The following is a 22,008-nucleotide window of genomic DNA, read 5'->3' as shown; positions in this document are numbered from 1 at the left end:
AATTTTTTGTTCGCAGGCTTCGCTTGCTTGCACTTTTGCAGCTTTTTAGAAATTTTGCTCCATTACACTATGTCTGCCCCCCTCGAAAATATATAGCTCATTACGCCCTCATAATAACAATTATGAAAAATATATGAATGTGAGTCAACCTTTTCAAATTTGTAAATTCTAATGATAGAAATAATTTTGTAATAGAACCAACTCAGGATGTAATGTGTCAAGATATGGTGCCCTGGATCAACACTCGAGGGCATGTCATCTGCTAATGTAAATGCAATTTCCTTTCTTATTTTTGACAATATTTTCTCATACGTGCTAGGATTTTATTCTTTATGTTCTGTTGTGAAAGGCTTTATTATTGGGTAGTAAAATGTCAGGTAAATTTAAAGTCCCTGGCTCAAATTCATATAGAAGGTTCAGGCCATAGAAGGGGGGGGGGGGGCGCTCAATGCCCCACCCATGGTCTTTTAAATGCACTGAAAATAAGCAAATAGACTGACCATTCGAGAAAAGGGCCCCCTAAATTCCCGAAACGTTGGGTCCAGTTTACCTGACCATATGAGAATTTTGCTATATTTTTCACAAAACATTTGATAAACTGGACCTGAAGTTTAGGGAAGTTAGGGGGCCCTTTTCTCGAATTTCTCGAATTGGTTTGGTTTCGCTATTGCCCGATCCGACGCGACAACCCGATGTGATGTGATATGTGTGTACATGAATATGGTTGGGTGAGATTTGCTTGCATGCTTAAAAATATTGGAAGATAAAAGGGCGTTTAAAGTTACCCGTATGTATGTACCACTTTCTCTTTCCAGTAGCAACCATGAAATGCAATATGAGATGAATCTATCAAACAAAACATTGATGAAATAAACCCACCACTGAATCTGTTGACAACTGAAATATGTTTAGTTTCGCTAAGAAAAAGCTGCAAAATTGAATAGTTTTGACAGGTGAATCTTCCATCTAAAAGATTTATTTGACACAATCAAATGTTTGTAAATGTGGGACGTTAATAGGTTTCTCTTTTGATTCTCCATGTTTCTTGTCATGGTTCAAATTTTGGCAGGAAATTTATGATCAACTGAATTGTTAAAAGTAGCATTGCAGTACATATTTTCTTGTGGACAAGTGTCTGAATTCCCCCACAATAGTTGAAACTCTTGATTAACTTCTGTCTGGCAAAAATTGGTTTCTGTAGTCGTGGCAAATCTCAGCAAAACTGCTCCTGGTCCTTGTTGCATAAGAGTTACTAATATTGTAACTATGCCATGCAATGGTAACTTGCATGGAATCCTTGATTGTGATTGGTTGTTGATCAACATTGTTTAAAAAATTTTAAGCCTGTCACTCGTACAAAAATTGTTAAAACTTTTAATTAATTTGTTAAACTTTACACTTAAAACAATGGTTGTAAGAGTAATGGGCTCAAACAACGTGCTTAAAATTTAAACAGCATTTTTTACAGTGATATACTGAAGAAGTGGTATTTTACTCAACCATGTACTATTTTGTTAAAATGGTTTCAACCAATATTATAAGGTACTCAAATTTTCTCTCCTTTTCCTAAACTATCAAAGGCAGGGTATATTGATATTGGATTGTTTGTTTTAAGCGGAAGGTTAAAGGTCAATTGGGTCACTTGAAGATGCAAACAAGAGCTCAAACATGGATGTTTACTTTCCTCATCAAGTCACTATTATAAGGTGACCCAGAATTAGCCGCCAATAGAACCTTGCCTATATCCAATCGTGCATGATGGCCTGTTCAGTGAAGTTACGTAGACTGAACTTGTGGTGAGACAACAAAGCTCACTGTACATGATGCTAGCAAGGAGCTAGTTACCTGTGGTGAACATCATCTAGTATGCTTTTCACACTGCATTTCCTTAACCCCATACCATCTTTTTTTGGTTTCACGCTGTCTTTCTTAACCCCATACTATTTGCTTAGCCGGGATTAACGCCTGAACCCCGGACTATCACACAGCTCATGAATATTGATGATTTTGCCATACTGAGCGTGATTAACGTGCAATTTTGACTTCTGTGATTGGCTAATGCTTAGCCCCACTCTTCCTTAGCCCGATTTTGTTTCACACTGCATCTCTTAGCGCCGCAATTGTGGTGCCAACACCGCAATTAGACGGGCTAACCCTGCTTTTTTGCAGGGCCAGATAGTACCGTACTATTTACCGTGCCAGCCCATCCTGCTAAAACGTAGTGTGAAAACGAAGTGGGCTAAGCTTAACCCTGGGAAATACATGTATGTGCAGTGTAAAAAGCATATAAAACTATCTAACTCCCAACTCATTGAAGTCACATTCATTTAATATCTGCATGAGTCTTGTCCAGTGGATAGCCTGCGTGGGCTGGCTTCTGCATGATCTATATGATTGACAATAAATTTTGTTATGTTTTGCTTTAAATCTTCATGTAGGGCTATTCTTCTCAAGTTTCTCATATCTTATTTAAACATTCCTATTTCATATAGATTAAAAAAAAAATCAATTTTGTTGTTGGAAATTTCACAGCTTATAGTTTGAAATTGGTCTCTCATATATCCAACGTATAAAGGAATTCATCTACAATGAAAACACATTTTAAAAAGAATATAGGATATGGCAAAGAATTATCTTGATTTTGTAGCTGTATAGTCCAGTTCAGTCGGGGAGTCATGCACTAATTTCGCTTATTATAAATGATGTGTAGGCCATACATGTACTTTAAAAGTAGTCAAGCCCTTGTCAAAAATCAGAGCCTTGCTCATTTATGATACATGTACATTATGGAATGGATGTGTAAGAAGAGACACAACTTGGTCTTATCAAGGAAGCTCCTTGGTCTTATCCTGGTATCATCGTACCTTCAACAGGGGTGGGTCCAGGAATTAAGAATGGAAGGGGGCCCCATAATATTTTAGGGATTGTTGTAATGATTGCTCAAATCCATGGCCACCCTCCCCCATTTTTTATTGATAAGAAATCTACAAGCCCCCCCCCCCAAAAAAAAAAACCCAAATATTCAAATAAGCAAAAAACTGTCTTCGATTTAAAAAGGGACAAACTACCATCCTCACAGAAGAGGTGGTGGGGAAAAGAGGGGGTACGATACATTTTGTTCACTGTGTGAGCAAATTTTTGGTGAAAAAGGGGGCATATGCCCCCAGCCCCCTGTCCCCATGTATCCGCTCATGATTGCCAGGTATTTCTCCATGGCCCACCCAGCTTGACCTGATATGACCTGAGCAGTGAAGGAGGTCAACTGATATGGAACACTGAGGAGAATATCATCTTCAAAAAACTTTTTTGAGATGCGGGGACAAGAAAATTGATAGGTTAAGATATCATACATGTACGTTCTGTTTGTGTTGTTAAGTGTATTTTGATCATACAAAAGCATATATGTACAAGACAGAGCCCAGTAGTTTGACAGCTTGTGGTTGGTCATATAAATCAATATGCTTTGGCAATACTATTTTGAGATTCTTTGTATAAACATGAATGAATTAAAATCACTTTCTTTTACATTAAGAATTTATTATACAAAGCACATGAATAAGGTTTGCTAACTTTAACATTGACCAAAATGCTAAGCACTAAATGTATGGCAGGCCACACATCAAATTTTCTTTATTTGTTTTTTGAAGGATTTACAAAACATGATTTTTCAAAAATGATCTTAAAGATTTGTCTCATTTTTTAAATTTAACTCAACTCGACCATCAGGTCAGCTCCATGTCTATTTCAAGCCTCAGAATAACTCTTTAAAATCAGTCTTATAAAACTTGTGTGAACACTATCGGGTCAGCTGTTTAATGACCTTTGTCATACAAGATTGAACTTGGTACATAAACTTGTAGATCATCAGAGAGGTTGGTCCCAATGCTCTTCTGACCTGATATCTTTCTCTATCTTCACACCCCATTTCTCTTGTCCTATGATACCATCTCACTTGCTTCTCATATATACCTTTGGGTCTAGTTGGTGCAGATTTATAGGGAAATCTAATTTTCCAGGGCAACTTTTCAGTTTACCAAACAAAATTGCTACATGTATAATGTATTACGCTTTATATTGTATACTGAAGGAATTTCAGAGGTGCTTTCTTAAATATTTTTTTTCTTCGTTTTTCAGGAAGTGGATAATATTTGTAAACAGTTCATAATTCAAAGGAGAAGGTTATCATAGAAATATTGGAAATTATTGAATGAAAATACCTCACCCTGCTTAAACTGAAAATGTTGAGGCATTAAAGAGTAAAAATGACTAAGAAAAACTCTGAAAAGGAGAAATGAGAAAATTGTGTGGAACCTTCATCTGCAATATTTGTGTAGTCTATGAAAATCAAAGCTTCATCAAACTTATGAAATGCCAAAGAGGGTTTGTACAAGATATAGAAGGGCTTCATTAAATCTGATATGCACTTGTTTAATCATGAATTCATTTCTGTTTTTCTTTTGTAGGTAAATCTTTTGAGATCACGTATATTCGCCTGAAATTTTACTCACCGCGGCCGGAAAGTTTTGCAATCTACAAGCGTACGTGCCAAGATTGTCCTTGGATACCGTATCAGTATTACAGTGGCTCTTGTCGGTCAACGTACAACCTCCCTGACAGTGAATATGTCAGCTACGCTGATGAAACATTGGCTCTCTGTACCAGTGAATTCAGTGACATCTCACCACTAACGGGAGGAAATATTGCTTTCAGTACGCTTGAAAATAGACCGAGTGCAAGGAGTTTTGATAACAGCGCCGTTTTGCAGGTAAGTCCTATCTCCCATAATTGATCTATGTAAGAAAGATTAACATTTCGGAGCTAAACTGATATTTGACTAGATAATTGATTATATCATTGTAGAATTCCATTTTTGCTCAGCCTGTAAAGAGTTGGAATTGCAAGTTTAAGGTGGGTTCTTCTTGTTTAGGTTTACATTCACAGCTTGTACATTTAGCTCTACTATGTTCTAGGTTAAAACAGACTAGTTGTATACTTATGAACAGTTGTTGAGCTTAGGAACACAAGTGTATAGAGGATGCTTCTGTCAGGGTGGACGCTGCTTTTGCCAGAACTGTCATCCAAGCCTGTTAGGGACGGCAGTTGAGGACTCCAGACAGACTGGGTGGAATGGTAACATGCTTATCTCCTGTTTTAATGTCATCTGTCAATGGGTGGAGATTTAACTCTTCATCAGCCGTGAGGGCCGTGTGGTTTGCCCTTTGAACTTGAGGATTGACTTCATTGGTTGCACTTTGACAACTCCTGTGCAGTCAGGTCGGGACTGAGGAATGGACAGAGGGGTGGGCAGAGATGGATAGAGATGGGCAATGAGGAGAGACAGTAGGTGAAATGATAAAGGGAGGGGGGAGGGGTTGATGAGATGGATGAATAGATATATACTCATAGATAGATAGATAGATAGAAAGAGGCCTACAAAGGTGTCTACTAATATATATGTAGACAAATGGATTGAAGGATAGATAGACAGGCAGTCAGGCAAACAGATGATGGATGGATGGATAGAAATATAGATAGAAAGATGGATAGATAGATAATTATATAGACAGATAGGTGGATTGATAAATAAATGAAGATAGAAAAACAATTAGGAGACAAAGAAACATTGATGTGATCTTTTTTTAATTGGGTGCTCAGAGTTACATTTAAAAGCCAACTGCCTACTTACATCATCTTGTGTAGAGGCATGTAACATGGTTAAACAGAGATTTCAAAAGTGTGTCAATCCTTTGGAAACCTCACCTTACCATCACAAACTCGCATGAAGCCTATACCATGCACTTGTGGGATACCTACAGTAGGCTATATACTCGGACAGAATTCAAAGTTATGCGGTGAGCCACTTTATGAGCTGAGAGAACGGGCAAGTTCGTAACCCTAGCAACTGCACATAAAGTCAGTTTCGTATGGTTTGCCTACTTTGGGGCTCCGCATGTGGTCCAATCAAGCAGAGAGAAAGAAACGTCTCGTAATTCATTACCACTCCACACCCTATTTAGGTCGTATATTTGATGAGAGGTCAGATGTCGCCTTGAAGCCGAAAATATGGTTTGGTTCACTGGCATCTGTTACAAGTTGAACTGGAAGTTTCAGAACCAGTTGAGGATGCAGGCTACAGTTGACGATATACATTTTAGAAACTAAATCATAGATTCTATTTCAGAGTGTTTCAGGTTACAAAATTGCAATTATTTGCAGTGTAATTAACTTAAATATGTTCCCAGTAGCAGGGGATAAACTTGTTGCTTCTTAGATTGGGATTGGAGTATTTGCAATGTAAAATGTATCAATTTTGAAACTGTATACACTTTTTTATCATGGAAAGCTAGCTTTGAACACATACAGTGCTTATTTAAAAGGTAGCATAGGGGTCTACATCATCATCATGTAGGCCTACATGAGGTAATCAAAATAATGCTCAGGTCAAGTGTGGAACTCACACGCCCTTTTAACTTATGAAATCTGAACACAATTTGCTTGTTTTGTTGTTCATTTAGATTCCACATTCCATTTGAGTTATTTGTTACATGTACTTATTGCACTTTCCCCCTGATATAATTGGATTCCTTCTTATCAAATATATATTTCACTTAGTCCACACAGTACTAGTTGTTGTTAAATAAGCCTTGCTCAGCTTTTCAAGGATTTTAAGAACAACCTATATGTGAATGGCAATTAGACAGTGTAGCATGTCTCTTCCCTTTTTTTCAAATTAATTTTGAATCCCTGTTTATTATTGTTCGATATATGTAGATATCTCTTGTTCTTTTGTTTATTTCTGTATTTTTTTCTATTTTATGTTGCAGATAGTTTGGCGTTAAAACGCTTAAATACTACTAAAAAGAAACTAAGCCCAAATCCTTCATACACCTATTTTTGGGGGTGTAAAATCAAGTTGCATTCGATTTTAGGATTTGTGTATAATCCCTACTCTTTCTGCAACGGACCCACCAAGGTGGGTGTTTCATAAAGCTGTTAGTAAGTTACAACCATCGCTAATGAACATTTTTTGTGTATACCATTTACCACAAGAAAGGATGACCAGTCGTTCTTAAAGTCGCTCTTAACTTACGAACAGCTTTATGAAATGGCCCCCTGAATAGGTAACCTGCATATGCTTATTAGGTTCCTTTCATTGATCAATAAAAGGTAATAACTATATATCATTTAAAAATAAATCATAATCTTCATCATGTTTCATATTTTTGTTTATTCATTTACAGGATTGGGTAACAGCTACTGATATTCTGGTTATGCTGACGAGATTAAACACATTTGGAGATGAAGTTTTTAGGGTACCAAATGTTCTGCGATCATACTTCTACGCCATCACAGATTTCTCAATTGGTGGAAGGTAAGGATTTCATTAACTTTTGAAAAGATTTTACAAAGAGGTTTTGGTTTTGGTTTTAATGTCAAATTATTTTTGGTCATACTCATCCGTTTTCAAAGATTCCTTGAAAAGAACAAAACTGAACAATAATGTACATTTTAGAAAAAAAAAGATTCATTGAGCAAACCATATCATGTACCAATGTACCAACAAGCATGTTAAAGGAGAATGAAACTCTTGGAGCAAGTTAGCTTTTGTGAAAGCAGAAAAGTCAAAGAATAAGATCAACAAAAGTTTGAGTAAAATAGGACTAGCAATAGAAGAGTTATGAGCATTTGAATGTCGAGATCACTTATGCTATGGAGATCCTCCCATTGGCAATGCGACCAAGATCTATGATGTCACAGATGAACAACTCTCCCCTTTTGGACACTGAAAATATACCCCAAAACATCTGTTTTTGCTAATTCTAATCATATGACAAACGATTCATCAATGATATAATGTTGCGAAACCTCTGTAATTGTCCTCTCATAAAGAGAAGACCTCACCTTGTGAAAGACTCTATAAAAGTGAGAATATAAGTAAAATAAGTACTAAAGTATTGAGGGAGTTGTACGTGTGTGACATCACAGATCTTGGTCGCATTGCCAATGGGAGGATCTACATCGCATTAGTGATCTCAATATTCAAATGCTCATACTTTCTTATTATTCATTCAATCTTCTTCAAACTTTCAACAATAAGTTTCGTTGATTTTTCTCTTTGATATGAATTCAGCTGGTTTCAAGTGTTTCATTCTCCTTTAACAATTGAAAGTATGTTATTGATATCAATTTTAGTAACGTGTTGCAAATGAACCTGAGGTTGTAACAGTTTTGTGAAGCCATCCCCAATGTTTTGAGTTTCAATGATTCATGTATTTTAAGCTGCAGTGAGTGTTATTTTGTTTTTAGTAATTTCTTTTACTTTTACACAGCATTTGGCAAGTTCATGATGAAAAAAATTGTCAGTTTTTACAAAACTTACGGTTATGTACCAGACTATGGCGCTCAGTTTAGAAATAACAAATTGCTAATGGCTCCCAGTCTACAGTCCACCCAGTCAAAGATAGATGGCTACATGACAAAGGACTGCAGATACTTCCAAGCCTCAGACCAGTGATTCAAATATGAATGAGATACCCCGCTGGAATGGAAATTGAAATTTTGTCTCATAAAGTCAACATTATTGAAGAAATCAGATAGCTTGGTATCCATCCTGAGTGAAACTAATGGGACAGATTCTCACAAACTAGGTCACGTTAAACAAGATGAGCTTTGTGAGAAGGAGTGGAAAATGGAATGGAAGTAATGCTGCAAGTCTATTTTAGAACACATTGATCTAGCTGTGTGTTTTTTTAAGGGAAATCAAACTGATGATCAGGTTTTGGTTTATTTTCTTAAAATTTGTGGTACCTTTGAAATTTAAATCATACATTTATAATGAATACGATGTAAATAAAAGTATTAACCAGAAAACAATGACTTCAGGTGATGTTCATCCAAGTTTTGATATTTTCTAAAAAATCTTGAACTTTATGCTCTCTGAATTCTTCCATCGAGTGCCTACATACAGGCCCTGTAATGTAAAGCTTGGTCATTGGTCTTGGGGCAGATTACTATGATCAATGGCATTGATTATTCTGTATGATCAATGTACAAATAAGCCCCGCAATCAATTGGTAAGCTTTATAGGACCCTATTTTCTGTATTAAATAGAAAATCGATACACCTTTATTTCATCACATACTCATACAGCAGGCTCCTCTTGTCATGCATCTTTGAACTGACACTACTTTGGTTCTCAAGTTCCAACAATTGTCAAGATTTTGTGAATGTGCCAACTATTTTGGCATGCACCAGTAGGCGAAAAGTGACGTTGCTTGTCCTGATCTTGAACCAAGTCTGAATGTGTTTTTGAAAACTGTTTTGAAAGTAGCTAGGGAATAGTCTACTGTCCAGATTATTGCAGACCCCTAAATGTGCACCCTTTCCTTCCCGTCATCATTCTGCATATTTATTTCATGTACTGTACATGTACCCGGAAGATCTTATTTGTAAAAGGCTGAATTGCACAACTACAATAGCTTATCCAAACATTTACTTTGTCACCTAATGGCCTAGTTCACACTTGTGACTTCATGCCTTTTTACCTTTATAGCAATGTCAACATTGATCTCTACGCAATAACAGAATTATGTGTGAATAGGAACTTCAAGGCTTAATCAAATGTGGCTAAGTACCTATGCATAATTATTGGATCTTAGAAAAGAAATTTTAATTTGATACCCAACCATGATCTCTTAACCTAATACCCCGGTCACATTTGCCCTACGGCGGCCGTACGGCGAGTCGAAAACAGCCGTTTTATTCATCTTAATTCAAACCACCTATAGGTAGCTGGTACAAAAAAAAGGTTAAAACGGCTGTTTTCGACTCCCCGTACGGCCGCCGTAGATCAAATGTGACCAAGGTATAAGTCTCCCAGCAAAACTCAATATTGCACATTCCTGTCTATAAAGAAAAGTTTAAGAAGAAAACAAATACAATGGACAAATTGTGAGGTGCACTTTGAATGTATTTCAATGTACCTGTAAAGTGTATTCTGTTTTTCATATGTAGGTATCCAGGAAAGCGACCATGAAATGTGTATGCTATACTTGTATTCCAAGCCAAATGATATTCATCATTTTAAATAAACAGTAGCAAAATGAGAAAAAATAGAATGATTATCATTATTTGAAATTTGCTTGATGTTCGACTCGCTACAGTACAGAGTACAATACTCATGTACATGTATGTATGCCTCCATGCAGGTGCCTTCATTGTTGCAGGGATTTGGTTCATTGTGTCTCTGTGATCCATTTCGGCTCCTGATACACTTCACCCCCTGACAGCTCCCATCTCAGTATACCATGTCATACTCAAATCAAAGACATCCTGTGTGTGATTAGACTATACCTGAATCATATTGCTTGGGAGCAAGAAAGACGCTGTGTCAATGTAATAGGGCATGAATCAGTGGCTTTCTGGCTCTGATCGATTTACCTTGAATGAATCATATTTCTCATGCAATATTTACAATTTTCCAAATGGCTGGCCCTTAATGCACTATTTTGACAGTGAAAAACAACACAAATATATGTCAGCTTTTGGTAAAATTCAAAATATTGACTTGCATGTTCAGTAAGTTGAAAATAGTTCCTTTATTCGTAGCTTTCGAAATTGATCTGGTATATAAAATGCCCTCCCAAATTTAAACACTTTGGGAAACTGAAAAAAATAGTACAAGTAGGAATGCCTGACTGATTTGATATTTTCAAAGATCAGTTCATTATTATCTTTGGTACATACAGTAATGTCGGACTTAATGTACAGTATAAGTTACAATGCCTACTTGTCAAATATAGTGTACTAGTAACTAAGTATAGTTTTCAAAATCCTGAAACTACTGCATTTGCCAGATGTAGCAACAATTAATTCATGCACTATATGCACACTGATTTTAGGAACTCTCCTATGAGCTGTATATACCGACATGTACAGTAATAGAAGATGATAACAAACTTTACAATTATGTGTGAAAACACAGTGGATGATTTTTTTACCTAGAGCTTCTTTCATTTACCAGGGGTAAATGCAATGGTCACGTCAGCCGGTGTATCGAAGCGCCAAACGATCGTGACAGCTGTTCTTGCATGCTAGTTCAAAAACAAAACAGCAGGTCCAGACTGTAGCAAATGTATATGCCTGACATAGCAGCAATTAAAAATGCACTCTGATTTATTTGTCTACTTTGATGTTCTCAGGTGTAGATATAAAACATCATACCTGTCAGTGCATTGGAGCACCCAAAGATCGTGACAACAGTGTTGTGTGTCAGTTTGTACACAAAACTGCAGGTCCAGACTGTGATGATTATATGTGCCTGACATTGCAACAAGTAATAAATGCACACTGATTTATTTTCTACTTTCATACTCTTAGGTGTAAATGCAATGGTCACGCCAGCCGGTGCATCGAAGCACCCAACGATCCCGACAACCGTCTTGTGTGTCAGTGTGAACATAACACAGCAGGTCCAGACTGTGGCGAATGTCTCCCTCTTTACAATGACAGGAAGTGGAGGAGAGCAACCGCTGGGAACGCAAATCAATGCATGAGTAAGTCAGCACTCTGTTTAAATTCAATTTTCATAATTTTGGACCCAGTCAGATAGTAAAAGAGAGCCCGATGATAACTTTGCATGAGTAATGGTTACTTTTTAGAATGTGATGATAATAGAGCTTGATGGCAAGTTTGACATTTGTCTTACTTGCTAGCCTCTGATAGTAATGGTATAAATGAAATGAAATGCAATTAAGTACTGCAGACAAGCCAGTCAGGATATTTATTAATGCAATACCAGTAAAAGGTCATGCAAGCCCCTCTGGCTTTGTTCATATTGATGATGATGATGATTGTGATGTTGATGGTGATGATGATGATGGCAATAGTAATGGTTAAGGTGTTGGTGATGATGATGATAAGGATGAATTTATGATGAGGAGGCTGACGATGATTATTTTTATAGCTACATAGTAATGTCGTTCTTGTATTTTTATTTACACAATAACTCTTGCATAAATTTAATTTACTGATTTTTTGATACTTTTGCTTATTGTTTATGAATTTTTTACAATCAAGTATGAATCAAACAGGTATTAGTTAATGTTTTATAGTCATAGCGACCCTTTGCAGGAGAGCAACATTTTCAGTTTACATGTAGTTAAATGGGAAATAGTAATTAAGGTATTGTAACTGGATAATCCAACAGAATGAACACTAAGTTGATCAATATCACCCAAAAATCAGAGTTATCATCTAATACTTTTTAAGTAGTGGCAGATTATTATTATTTTTTTTTATCTTTAAGAGTTCATGTATAATCAATAGAACTGCATATTGTTGGATGCAGATAGCATGTACAGCGCGTCCCAAAAAAATGTCCCTCTGACATAGGACTTAATTAATTCTAAAATGTGGTAGTATTCTCAAATAAATGTTCATGAGTAGAAAGCTCATTTCATGATCTAACTTCTATGAAAATTTCATTGGTCTCGCTTCAGCGGTTTTGAATACACACTCTGTTATGTACCAGTGGTGCATTTTAGCCCATTCCAAGTTTGCAGCATTGATGCATATCTGCATTGTCTATGGCATGTTAACCCCCATTTTTACATCCAGGATCTGAGCAGGGACATTTCCCTAATCATATCCAGGCTCATCAAATTATAAACTTGGGCATGTTCAGAAGGGCAAGAAATATAAAAAAATAAAGTTTTTTGATAATTGATAAGGGGAATCAGTGCACCAACTTGAAAGAAAATGTGAATGATGGATGAGTAAAATAAGCTCAAAAATAAAGGGGAATCCGCAAGTTAAACACCCTTTGCGAAAAAGGAACTTTACCAGAGAAAAATTTGACTTTTTTTTCTTTTAAAAAGTTACATTGAATTAACTTGACCACAGTAGCTTATTAACTAAAAAAAAACATTAATAAAAAAAAATGCAGTATTAGGCATGAATTAGGCATGAAACAGACATGAGCCGTTGTCTTAATCATTGTGCATCTCCCATTTTCAAACATGAAAGGAGCTGTCAAATATTGTTTTTGCCCTTCTAAACATGCTCAAAGTTGTGATTTGATGAGCCTGGTTAGATCATGGAGATTTCCCTGGTCAGATCAGGGAATTCCTTGGTCAGAATGGTCAAAGGGGGGTTGATAGGCTAGAAAGTGCAGAACACACAGTAGTGCTGCATGCATGCAAACTTGGAATGGGCTGAAAAGCACCACTTTTACATAATAGACTGTGTATTCAAAACCACTGAAGCGAGACCAATGAAATTTTTATAGAAGTTAGAACATGAGATGAGCTTCCTAGTTAAATACATTTCATTGAGAATAATTTTTATTTTTTGAAGTAATTAAGCCCCATATTAGAGGGACATTTTTTTTGGGACGCGCTGTATATGTTGCAGGGAAAACCATTTCTGTATGAGGCAAGTTTGTTCCTTTTCATTTCAAATTGCATTTGATATTGACCCCAATCAAAATTTTATGGGGACTCTCTTACATTTTATGACTATTTTTGACTCATTAGTTAGGGTGAATTGCCCATATAACTGCCAGTGTATTTTCTTGCCTGATCTGATGATCTATTTTCATAATGCACCAGTTGTCCCCCTTTAATCCGTGTTTCTTCTCAGAAGCCAAGTTTAAATCACTTGAGAGTGGCTCTTGACTAGAAAAGCATCCTGAAGCATTTCTGTGGTATAGGGTGCTTGGTAGGGAAGAAGACTTTAGGGGTCACATGTGTTCCACATATGACTGGACTCCTTGATTTTGTTCCTCCAAGATGAACTTCGGTAATGTTGAGCCAACGATGGATGTGAGGTCTGGTAATATTATGATAAAGATGCTTAAAAGAGGCTTTGCAGTACATATAGCAATTTTGTGTACATGAGCGTCTTTTATGTCAACCACTTCTATTTGTCTGGATTGATGGCATGGGGCAAAATGAATATCACTAATACCATAAGCATAATTAATAAAATTGAAATTATCATTAGCATCATCAATACTATCGTCATTTTCACCATCATCGTTTAATTAAACATCACTGCATCATATAATTGCAGTTATCATTATTGTCGTCATCATCAACGTCATCAACACCACCGTCCACTGATAACATATCATCATCGTCATCTCCATGGGCCCATCACCATCATCATCATCATCATCACTACCACTGCCACCACTACCACCTCATTCCCTCATCTACCACCATCATTATCATTGACTTTGTTGTTTTCACTATTATCACATTAAATGACATCATCATCATTCATCATCCTCACCACCACCACCATCATCATCTTCGTCCTTCTCCTTATCATCATCAATATTGTCATAATCAATATTGCAATCATCATCTCCATCATTGTTATCATTACTACCACCACAATAACCACTACTACCATCAACTTCATTATCATCACCATCATTACCATCATCAGTGTTTTCACATACATGATCAAAAGATGCCTGTGTCGCTCACTGATTCAAGGTTCTGGTCAATCTGAGACTCATATGATATATGTCATACTGCCCTCTTGTGCCCACATTGCATTTCATGGACTTCTCGCATCAAAAAGATGAATACAACACAAATGAATGATGGTTTGGAATCTTTCTGAAATACTGCCCTCCCCTACATTGCAAAATATATTATGACCATCAAAAGTTCTTGGAGGGTGACTTAACTTGACTCACATTCAATATCTTTTCAATTAAAGATAAATACCAGTTGTGGTAATGATGGCAAAATAAGTTCAAACAGAATCAAATGAAATTACCACCAAAGTGTTTGTTTGTATAAATAAAAAAAATGTGCTAAGTAGCTCTGGAAGAAAATGCTCAATTACTGAGAAATGAGCAAAATAAGCACGGAATTCCATCAAATGTTGGGAATTTTCGAAGTAATACTAACTGTCTCACATATACTTTTCTGTGAAAAGTGATCATCAGAATTATCAAATTTGAGCTAAGATTTCATGATTTTGCAAAGATAAGTTTACATTAATGTACCAGATCTAGATATTTTGACAATAAAGCTTGATTAAAAAAAATTTCTCAAGAAATAATTGTTTGCTGCAACTACCGTCTTTTACCTTTAAATATAGTAAGTAGAACCTTTTATTTCAGGCTGTCAGAGTCCTATACAGATACAGTGCATGAATACTATCTTTTTAAAATGATTTTTTTTAGAGGAATGAATGACTTAAAGAACTGTTTCATTTCTGAATGAACACATACAATGTAGTTGAAAATTACTTTATGGGGATATTAGTATATAATCTCTGAATTAGCAGAAACTGAAATTATATCTCCTCTCTTGAATGGTAATTCTCTGTTTGCTTCCTGACATTCTATCTCTCTCATTTTTTCCTTATTTTTTATGGCAAGTTCCCCCAAGTCTGCGCAGTCCCCCTTGTTTGGGCACACGCGTATCTGCTCGATTCTAGGAAAAGAAGGTATGCTTCGAACACAGACTTTACACATGCAATACATAGACAGATATTCATTAAAGAATCAGACATAATGGTGGGAAAATAATGAATTTTGAGCATTTCTTGTGACGGCCTCAAAATGCAGCCTTTCTTGTCAAAATCCCTGAATCGTGTGCAAAGTGAATGGGTGCCACTTTTTTTTCAATCTGAAAATGACTGCCCGAGGATTTTTTCATGAAAATCCTATATTTCTTTGGAATTTTCATGAGATATTTGGTACACTTACTCATAATAATATAAGGAACATTATTAACTGAAAGATTTTGTAAAATGATAAGAAATTCATGTTAAATCTTAACTCAAATTGTTAGGTGCACAGACTTGAGGACCACCATCATATTCTCCATTCATTACTCTGCCATGTTCTCTCTCTTTTGCATTCCTTCTCAACCTCTTTTGAGGGTAAACACCAAGCACAAAAAGTTGGTTACAACAAAAGCAGAAAAATCAGAGAAAATATTGGCAAAGGTTTGATGAAAATCCATCAAAGAATGAAAGAGTTATTAATTTCTACGGTTTCAATTTTTGACATCATATGCAAGCAGCTTGAACTTAATTATATTGTGTAATGTAAATTTCATAAATTCCAATTTCTTAATTGAACATTAGTAAAAAAAAATTCTTATAGAAGTGTCTGATGATATATCCGACACATAAATAAACTTTCTTTTGATTTTTTGAGAAAATTATTGTTTTTTTATAACATCTATCACAGGGCATATGGGGAAACTTCTTGTCTGCGATATAACCAAAAATAATAACAATAATAAAAAAATAATTATGTTATTATTTGACAGTGATTTATGAAACCTTCACCAATAGTTTTATCTATTTTTTTCTGATTTTTATAAATCAACTTATCTTCATGATGACCTCCCCCTTTAAGATCTCTTCCCTCATCTCCATTTTCTTTCTTTCGTTCTTTTTTTCTTTCTCTCTCTCTCTCTCTCTTTCTTTTTTTTTATTTTTTTATATTTCTTTCCTTCTTTCTTTCTTTTACCTTCTTTCTCTTGACATGTTTTCAGCTTTCATTCCCTTCCACTTTTCTATTGTCCCTTTCTCTTTCAACTCTCCCTCTGTTCCACTAGTTCACTTTCCCATGTTTTTCTATGATTCTTGTAATTTTGAATCACAATACCCTTCTGTTGTTTCATTCTGTAATCTCTTTTTCCCCCTCTAATTTGCACATTTGTGCATTCACTTTCACATTGATTTCTCACTTGCTATCACTCTCCTTACTGCCACGCCTCTCTCGCTGCCAAGCCTCTCTCTCACCAGTTTATGTGTTTTTTATCCTTATTTTCTGGTTCTTCTTATATCTCCCTATTTCGCAACTTGCAAATAAGCATACAGCCACTTGAAAAAAGTAATTAATACATTTTCTCATTATAAATTTCACATAATTTTCTTTCACTTTTGTAATGATTTTGCCACCTAAATAAAAGAGCAGATTTTGAATTTCCAAAAAATATAGCCTAAATATTTAAAGATTTCTCTGTCTTTAAAATTTTGGTTACACTTTTAATAGGTTTCATTGGTGAGAAAGAATAAATTCTAATAATGTAATGTAATAGTGAGTAGTGACATGCACTTTTGGATGATTTACTAAAATTAATGATAGGCTTTAGGCTATAATATGAGTGTCCATTCATCTACAATTTATATGTTTTAGATAAATGTTGAAATGGTTCGATGTAGGCTATGTGTAACGAAAATTTCATACCAATAATTAGTTATGGAATAAATATTATGTATTTGGTCTGTGTATCCATCTTCACGCCCTCTTTCTCCTTCCCTGTCCACGCTCCTTTCGTCTTCTAAGCTTTCTTTTAGATATATCTTCCACTGGTCACAGATTTTGTGGGAATTTCCGCCAGATGTGATATGTGTAGGTCATAAGAAAAGAGCGCAGGGGTCAGAGATGTAAAGTTCAGCTATTCTCATGGCTGATAAAGAAGTAAAAAAAAACCTACCAAGTCTCTGTCCTATTTTCCTTTTGTTTTGTCCAAGGTGTCAAACTTAGCTTGGACTTGATTTTTAAGACGAAAATATGAGGGGGATGTCGCAAGCGCATGATAATGTTCCCTCATTGTATGAGCGCTATAATTTATAAAATACAAATATTTTTGTAAAATTGTGATTTATGAATCTATACCAGGTAAGATATTAGTATTTCAAAACCATTATAAAAACCTGATAGTAAAAATTACAAACCTCTTGCTTTTCTTTTGTTAGTATAGCCAAGTGTTAATACAAGAGCACAGAAAATCATTTTACATATATAGGGCAAGACTTTATTAGGTCAATATTAAGGGGTAAAAATTATCCTTATGAAAAACACCAGCAACTGCATGTACTACACAACCTTGAATTCTCATCGAACAATTCTAATCTGTACATGTATGTCCATTAACGACTCAAGCTGTGAATTTGGTCATAATTAGACTTGACCCTGACCTATGTATATTTAATTGTAAGTGTGATAAAGTGACCACAAATTTGGGTTAATTCATGATAAGCAATGAATTTGTTGATATATATTTTGGTGTGAATTATTGGGAACAGAAGGAAAAGTTCATCACATAAGGCTTGCTGTGAATGGGTGATTTCATATTTATGTTTTGGATGACTTGTGTTGGAAATAACTACATGTAAATGGGATGTGAACTGAAAACCTTGCATAAAAACGTTATTACAACAATCTTATTTTTATTAATAATATCTTTAAATTCAATTTGATTTGATTCTTCATATTAAATAGTTTTTATCTCAAGAATATACATGTATGTAGCTCAAAAGCAGTTCTTAAAATCAGTATTTGAAAAAGTTCTCAGAGAATAAGAAAATGTAAGAATTTAGATTTTTTTTGCATGAATATGTGTGTAAAGTGTAAAGCTGTATTCTTGCTTTTCCAACAGAAAATAGTATCAAGAAAAACTAGCTAAGACAGCATGACCTTCTTGTCTCTTTAGTAGGCCTTTTTATTTGTGTGATGTAGAGATGTAGCCCACCCCCCCCCCCCCCGATAAAAAAAAAAATTCGCCTGTTCTACTGAATGTAAAATAGTATGAGCTAGATGGATTTTGATTTAAAAAAAATAATAAGTATAATATGCAATACATTTATAAGCACTTGGTACAAATGTTTCTTGAGTAGTGCATTTTAATTCCACGGCTTTAGTATAGGTGCCAAAAATAATGAATGAGTTCACTGGAGAGATATTTATACTGATTGAATTCCTGTCCATAGCCCCATTTGACCACCCCCCCCCAAAAAAAAAATGTATATATATATAAACTGTACCTTGTGAAACCATTTGTTGCCATTTATAGGGTGACAGATTTGATTTAAATTGGGTGTGAAAGCCAGTTTTGATTTCTTCTCTTGGTGAATTTCAGACCATATTTCAGATCTTTAAATCTATTCTAAGCTATGCTATCATCAATATTTATATTTCATTGGCATTTTTTTTTTTGGGGGGGGGGTTATAAATAAAGAATTAATATCGCTATAAGTCCTATAACTGCTATAGATCTCCCAAATCCATTAAATTTGTATTTATTTAAAAAAATTTCATCTTTTTCAACCAACTTTTTAGGTGATTTTTTTTCTTTTCTGCTCCTGCTATTGTAGGTCTCATGATATGTCTGAGTGAGATGGGGAGGGACATTTCCCCCTAGAATTTCAGAGTATGCATATACATATAGCATATGAATTTCAAAAATGCTGATCCAGTTAACAGAAAAAAGTTTTTATTCGAAATAGACTACTCTTTTCTCAGTTTGCCCATATATCACACTCTTTTGTTCCATCATATTGTGTAGTGCACGAATGACACTATACCATACTGTCTGTAAACAATCGCCCAAAGTCATCAAAATGGGAATCAATAATTTCCTTTGTGAGGTATTTTGGCTTGGTGTGAATATGGTCTGACTTGATGAAAACTCTGGTTCCTTGATGCCACACATCTAAATTCCTTGGAGTCAACACAAATCTAAACTTGTTACAGACCAGCCCTCTCTCAAATCCATCCCCTATCTAATGCGGTGAAAATCGATACTATTTCCTGGTGAAAAATCAAAGAAAAAGGGAAAATCTTTGAGATGATTGAACTTCAGATTTGAAGCCCCTACCAGCTGGTTGGTAATTCTTTTGGTATTATCAGGAGTATAGAAATATGAAAGGGGAGCTTTGAGGAAACGCTGCGGCTGGCGAAAATCAGGATTGGCACTTTGGAGTTTCACTTTAGCCAGATGTCAGTCAGAGCTAATGTTTAAGCCCCAGCATGCCGTGACCGTGGTACCCCATATGCGGTGTACCCCTAATGAAAAAAGCTTTAGGAGTGAGAGGGGTAATAAAGCCCCACCTTTGTGTAAATCGGTGTTGGAGCTAGGTGTGCAACTTATTGCAGACTTCATTTCTCAGTCTTCGTACGTTGCTTCCTGGAGCAAGATGGTCGAGCCTGGTGGAGTCGACTAGAGCATTGTCCTTAGGATTCTTGGGGTATTCCATCAGATTGTCAGCTGGAAATCTTCTTTTGGATAATATTCATGGTTTACTTTCACGAAGGAATATTGTTAATAAACCAGCTTTTAATTTGCTCTGATGTACTCAAAGTGAAGATTTGAGGAAGTGATTTTGTGAAATGTTGATGAGTTTTCAAATTGTCAAATTGTTTTCTTTGAAGAAAATTCTGGATGATATCATTTTGGGAAAGAAAAAAGCAGAGTGTTTCCATTTGTTTTGCTGCAATACTGTGTTGGTATTTAATTGATAATAATTATCTCTTTGATTGTCTTGATGTTCAAATCACCTCATGGAATGTTCCTAGTAGATTGCGGAGAACTGGAAGCATCTTTAGGATGCTAGATTTTTGAAGACTTGTGGATCAGGAATAGATGATACCTTATAATAGAAGGAGATAATCCACCTAGGCAGCCATTTATTGTATTTTGTTAGAAAGTTCAATTATTTTGCACTTCAACTACTGTATTTAGAAGCATTTGGATAAATTATGGTTGCTGTAATGAAATCTTGCAAAATGAAAAATTCAACAAAATTACCAAGTGTCTGTTAATAAAAATATGCCAAATGAATCTGGTAGAGAATGATTAATGGGTCATTTGCAAAAATAAGCAAGCCATACTGTAACAAGATGGGGCTTTTTCCACCAAGGTAGATGTTCCCATGTGAGCTATCATGTAATGAATTTTAGTTCATTAGTTCATTATACACAATATCTGGCTTTATTGGATTTGATGTTAAGTTAGAATTGCTTAAACTTTATGGTTATTTTAATGCTAATAAACTTTTTTGTTCTAAATGAGGTACAGGTCCTTTTGATTGTTTGCAAAAACTTCACGAACAGAGCCATTGTTCTATACCTTTGTAATCTTGGATTGTCCAAAGACTGTATGCCATAATGATGGATAGTTGTAATACTTTATGAGATTATAATTTTGTGTAATAGAGAAGCAATGAGTTGAGAACGGTGGACAACACCCTTCCCTACCGAGTAAGCGGAATAAAACAGACACTAATTGGTTTTAATGAGGACTGGAGGTTGAGTCAAACGTTGCATTGTCATTTCTGATTTATGAGAGGGGTTCTGATCTGAGATAGTGTTCACACTCCCATGTTTTGCTTCTCAAGTGTTCACCATGTTTTGCTTCTCAAATGTTCAGTAGTGTGATGAATGAATACAGTGTAAAAATCATTGTGTTGTTTTCACAGTACACTTACCGTTCTTTGGGAATATGCCTTTTATTATATGCATTTCATGCTTGTGGCTTGACTGTGAACATTGACAGCATAGTTCTTTGTTGCTTCAACTCTCTCACACTTCCCTGGCCATTTTTCTTTTATAGAAAGTGACTTGAATGGACAAGTTCTGTTTCATCGTTTTCCAGCAACATCACGTTTTACACCTTCCATTTTTTTTTTAGAGTGTCCCAGGTGAACTGTGTTCATATGAATACTTTTGTAAGTTAAGCCATTGATTCCCGACTTCTTTCGTTCCCGTAGGCTTTGTAGAGGGACCACCTGGTTGTAGTGTACAATGAGTTAATTGCATTACATTTCTACCTGGAGGTTTTGTTGTACTCAAATATGTAGATTTTAACCCTTGTATGAGTATGAAACGTAGGAGAACATCATCTTTTGTGTGTGTGTGAACACACCTTCCCTGATGATGTCGGCATGAAAATAGATTGAAATGCTTTGATGGCCTTTATTAGGGTGAACACGGTAAAGGTTACCGGTTCATCTGTCCAACGCAACGCAATAGAATAATCATCTGTGTGAATGAATTCCGTGACCAAAGCATCTATTGCTTTTGCAGGATTGAAGAATACCCTGTCCTGATTCTTCAACTCGGCAGTCGTGATATCTCTGCTTCCATTCATCTTCTTAGTTTTAATCTCAATGGATTAATCCCCGGACCATAGCCCATGACGTATGACTTGATTGAACTTGAGGATAAGATATCCAGTCCAGAAA

At 35.6% G+C, this 22,008-nt stretch overlaps 1 protein-coding gene across 1 annotated transcript; it reads left to right on the top strand.

The window, feature by feature from the left end:
• The first annotated feature begins 370 nt into the window (after positions 1-370).
• Positions 371-12,916, top strand: LOC129277303 (laminin subunit gamma-1-like). The gene is made up of 4 exons (XM_064109995.1): positions 371-377; positions 4,464-4,765; positions 7,242-7,372; positions 11,380-12,916. The coding sequence occupies exons 1-4, from the start codon at positions 371-373 to the stop codon at positions 11,609-11,611; spliced, it is 672 nt and encodes a 223-aa protein (XP_063966065.1). The 3' UTR covers positions 11,612-12,916.
• Positions 12,917-22,008: the final 9,092 nt, after the last annotated feature.

This window comes from Lytechinus pictus, chromosome 15 (assembly GCF_037042905.1).
Source record: "Lytechinus pictus isolate F3 Inbred chromosome 15, Lp3.0, whole genome shotgun sequence".
Lineage (NCBI taxonomy): Eukaryota > Metazoa > Echinodermata > Echinoidea > Temnopleuroida > Toxopneustidae > Lytechinus > Lytechinus pictus.
The sequence above is the reverse complement of the archived record's forward strand: the minus strand, read 5'-3'. Positions and strand labels throughout refer to the sequence as shown.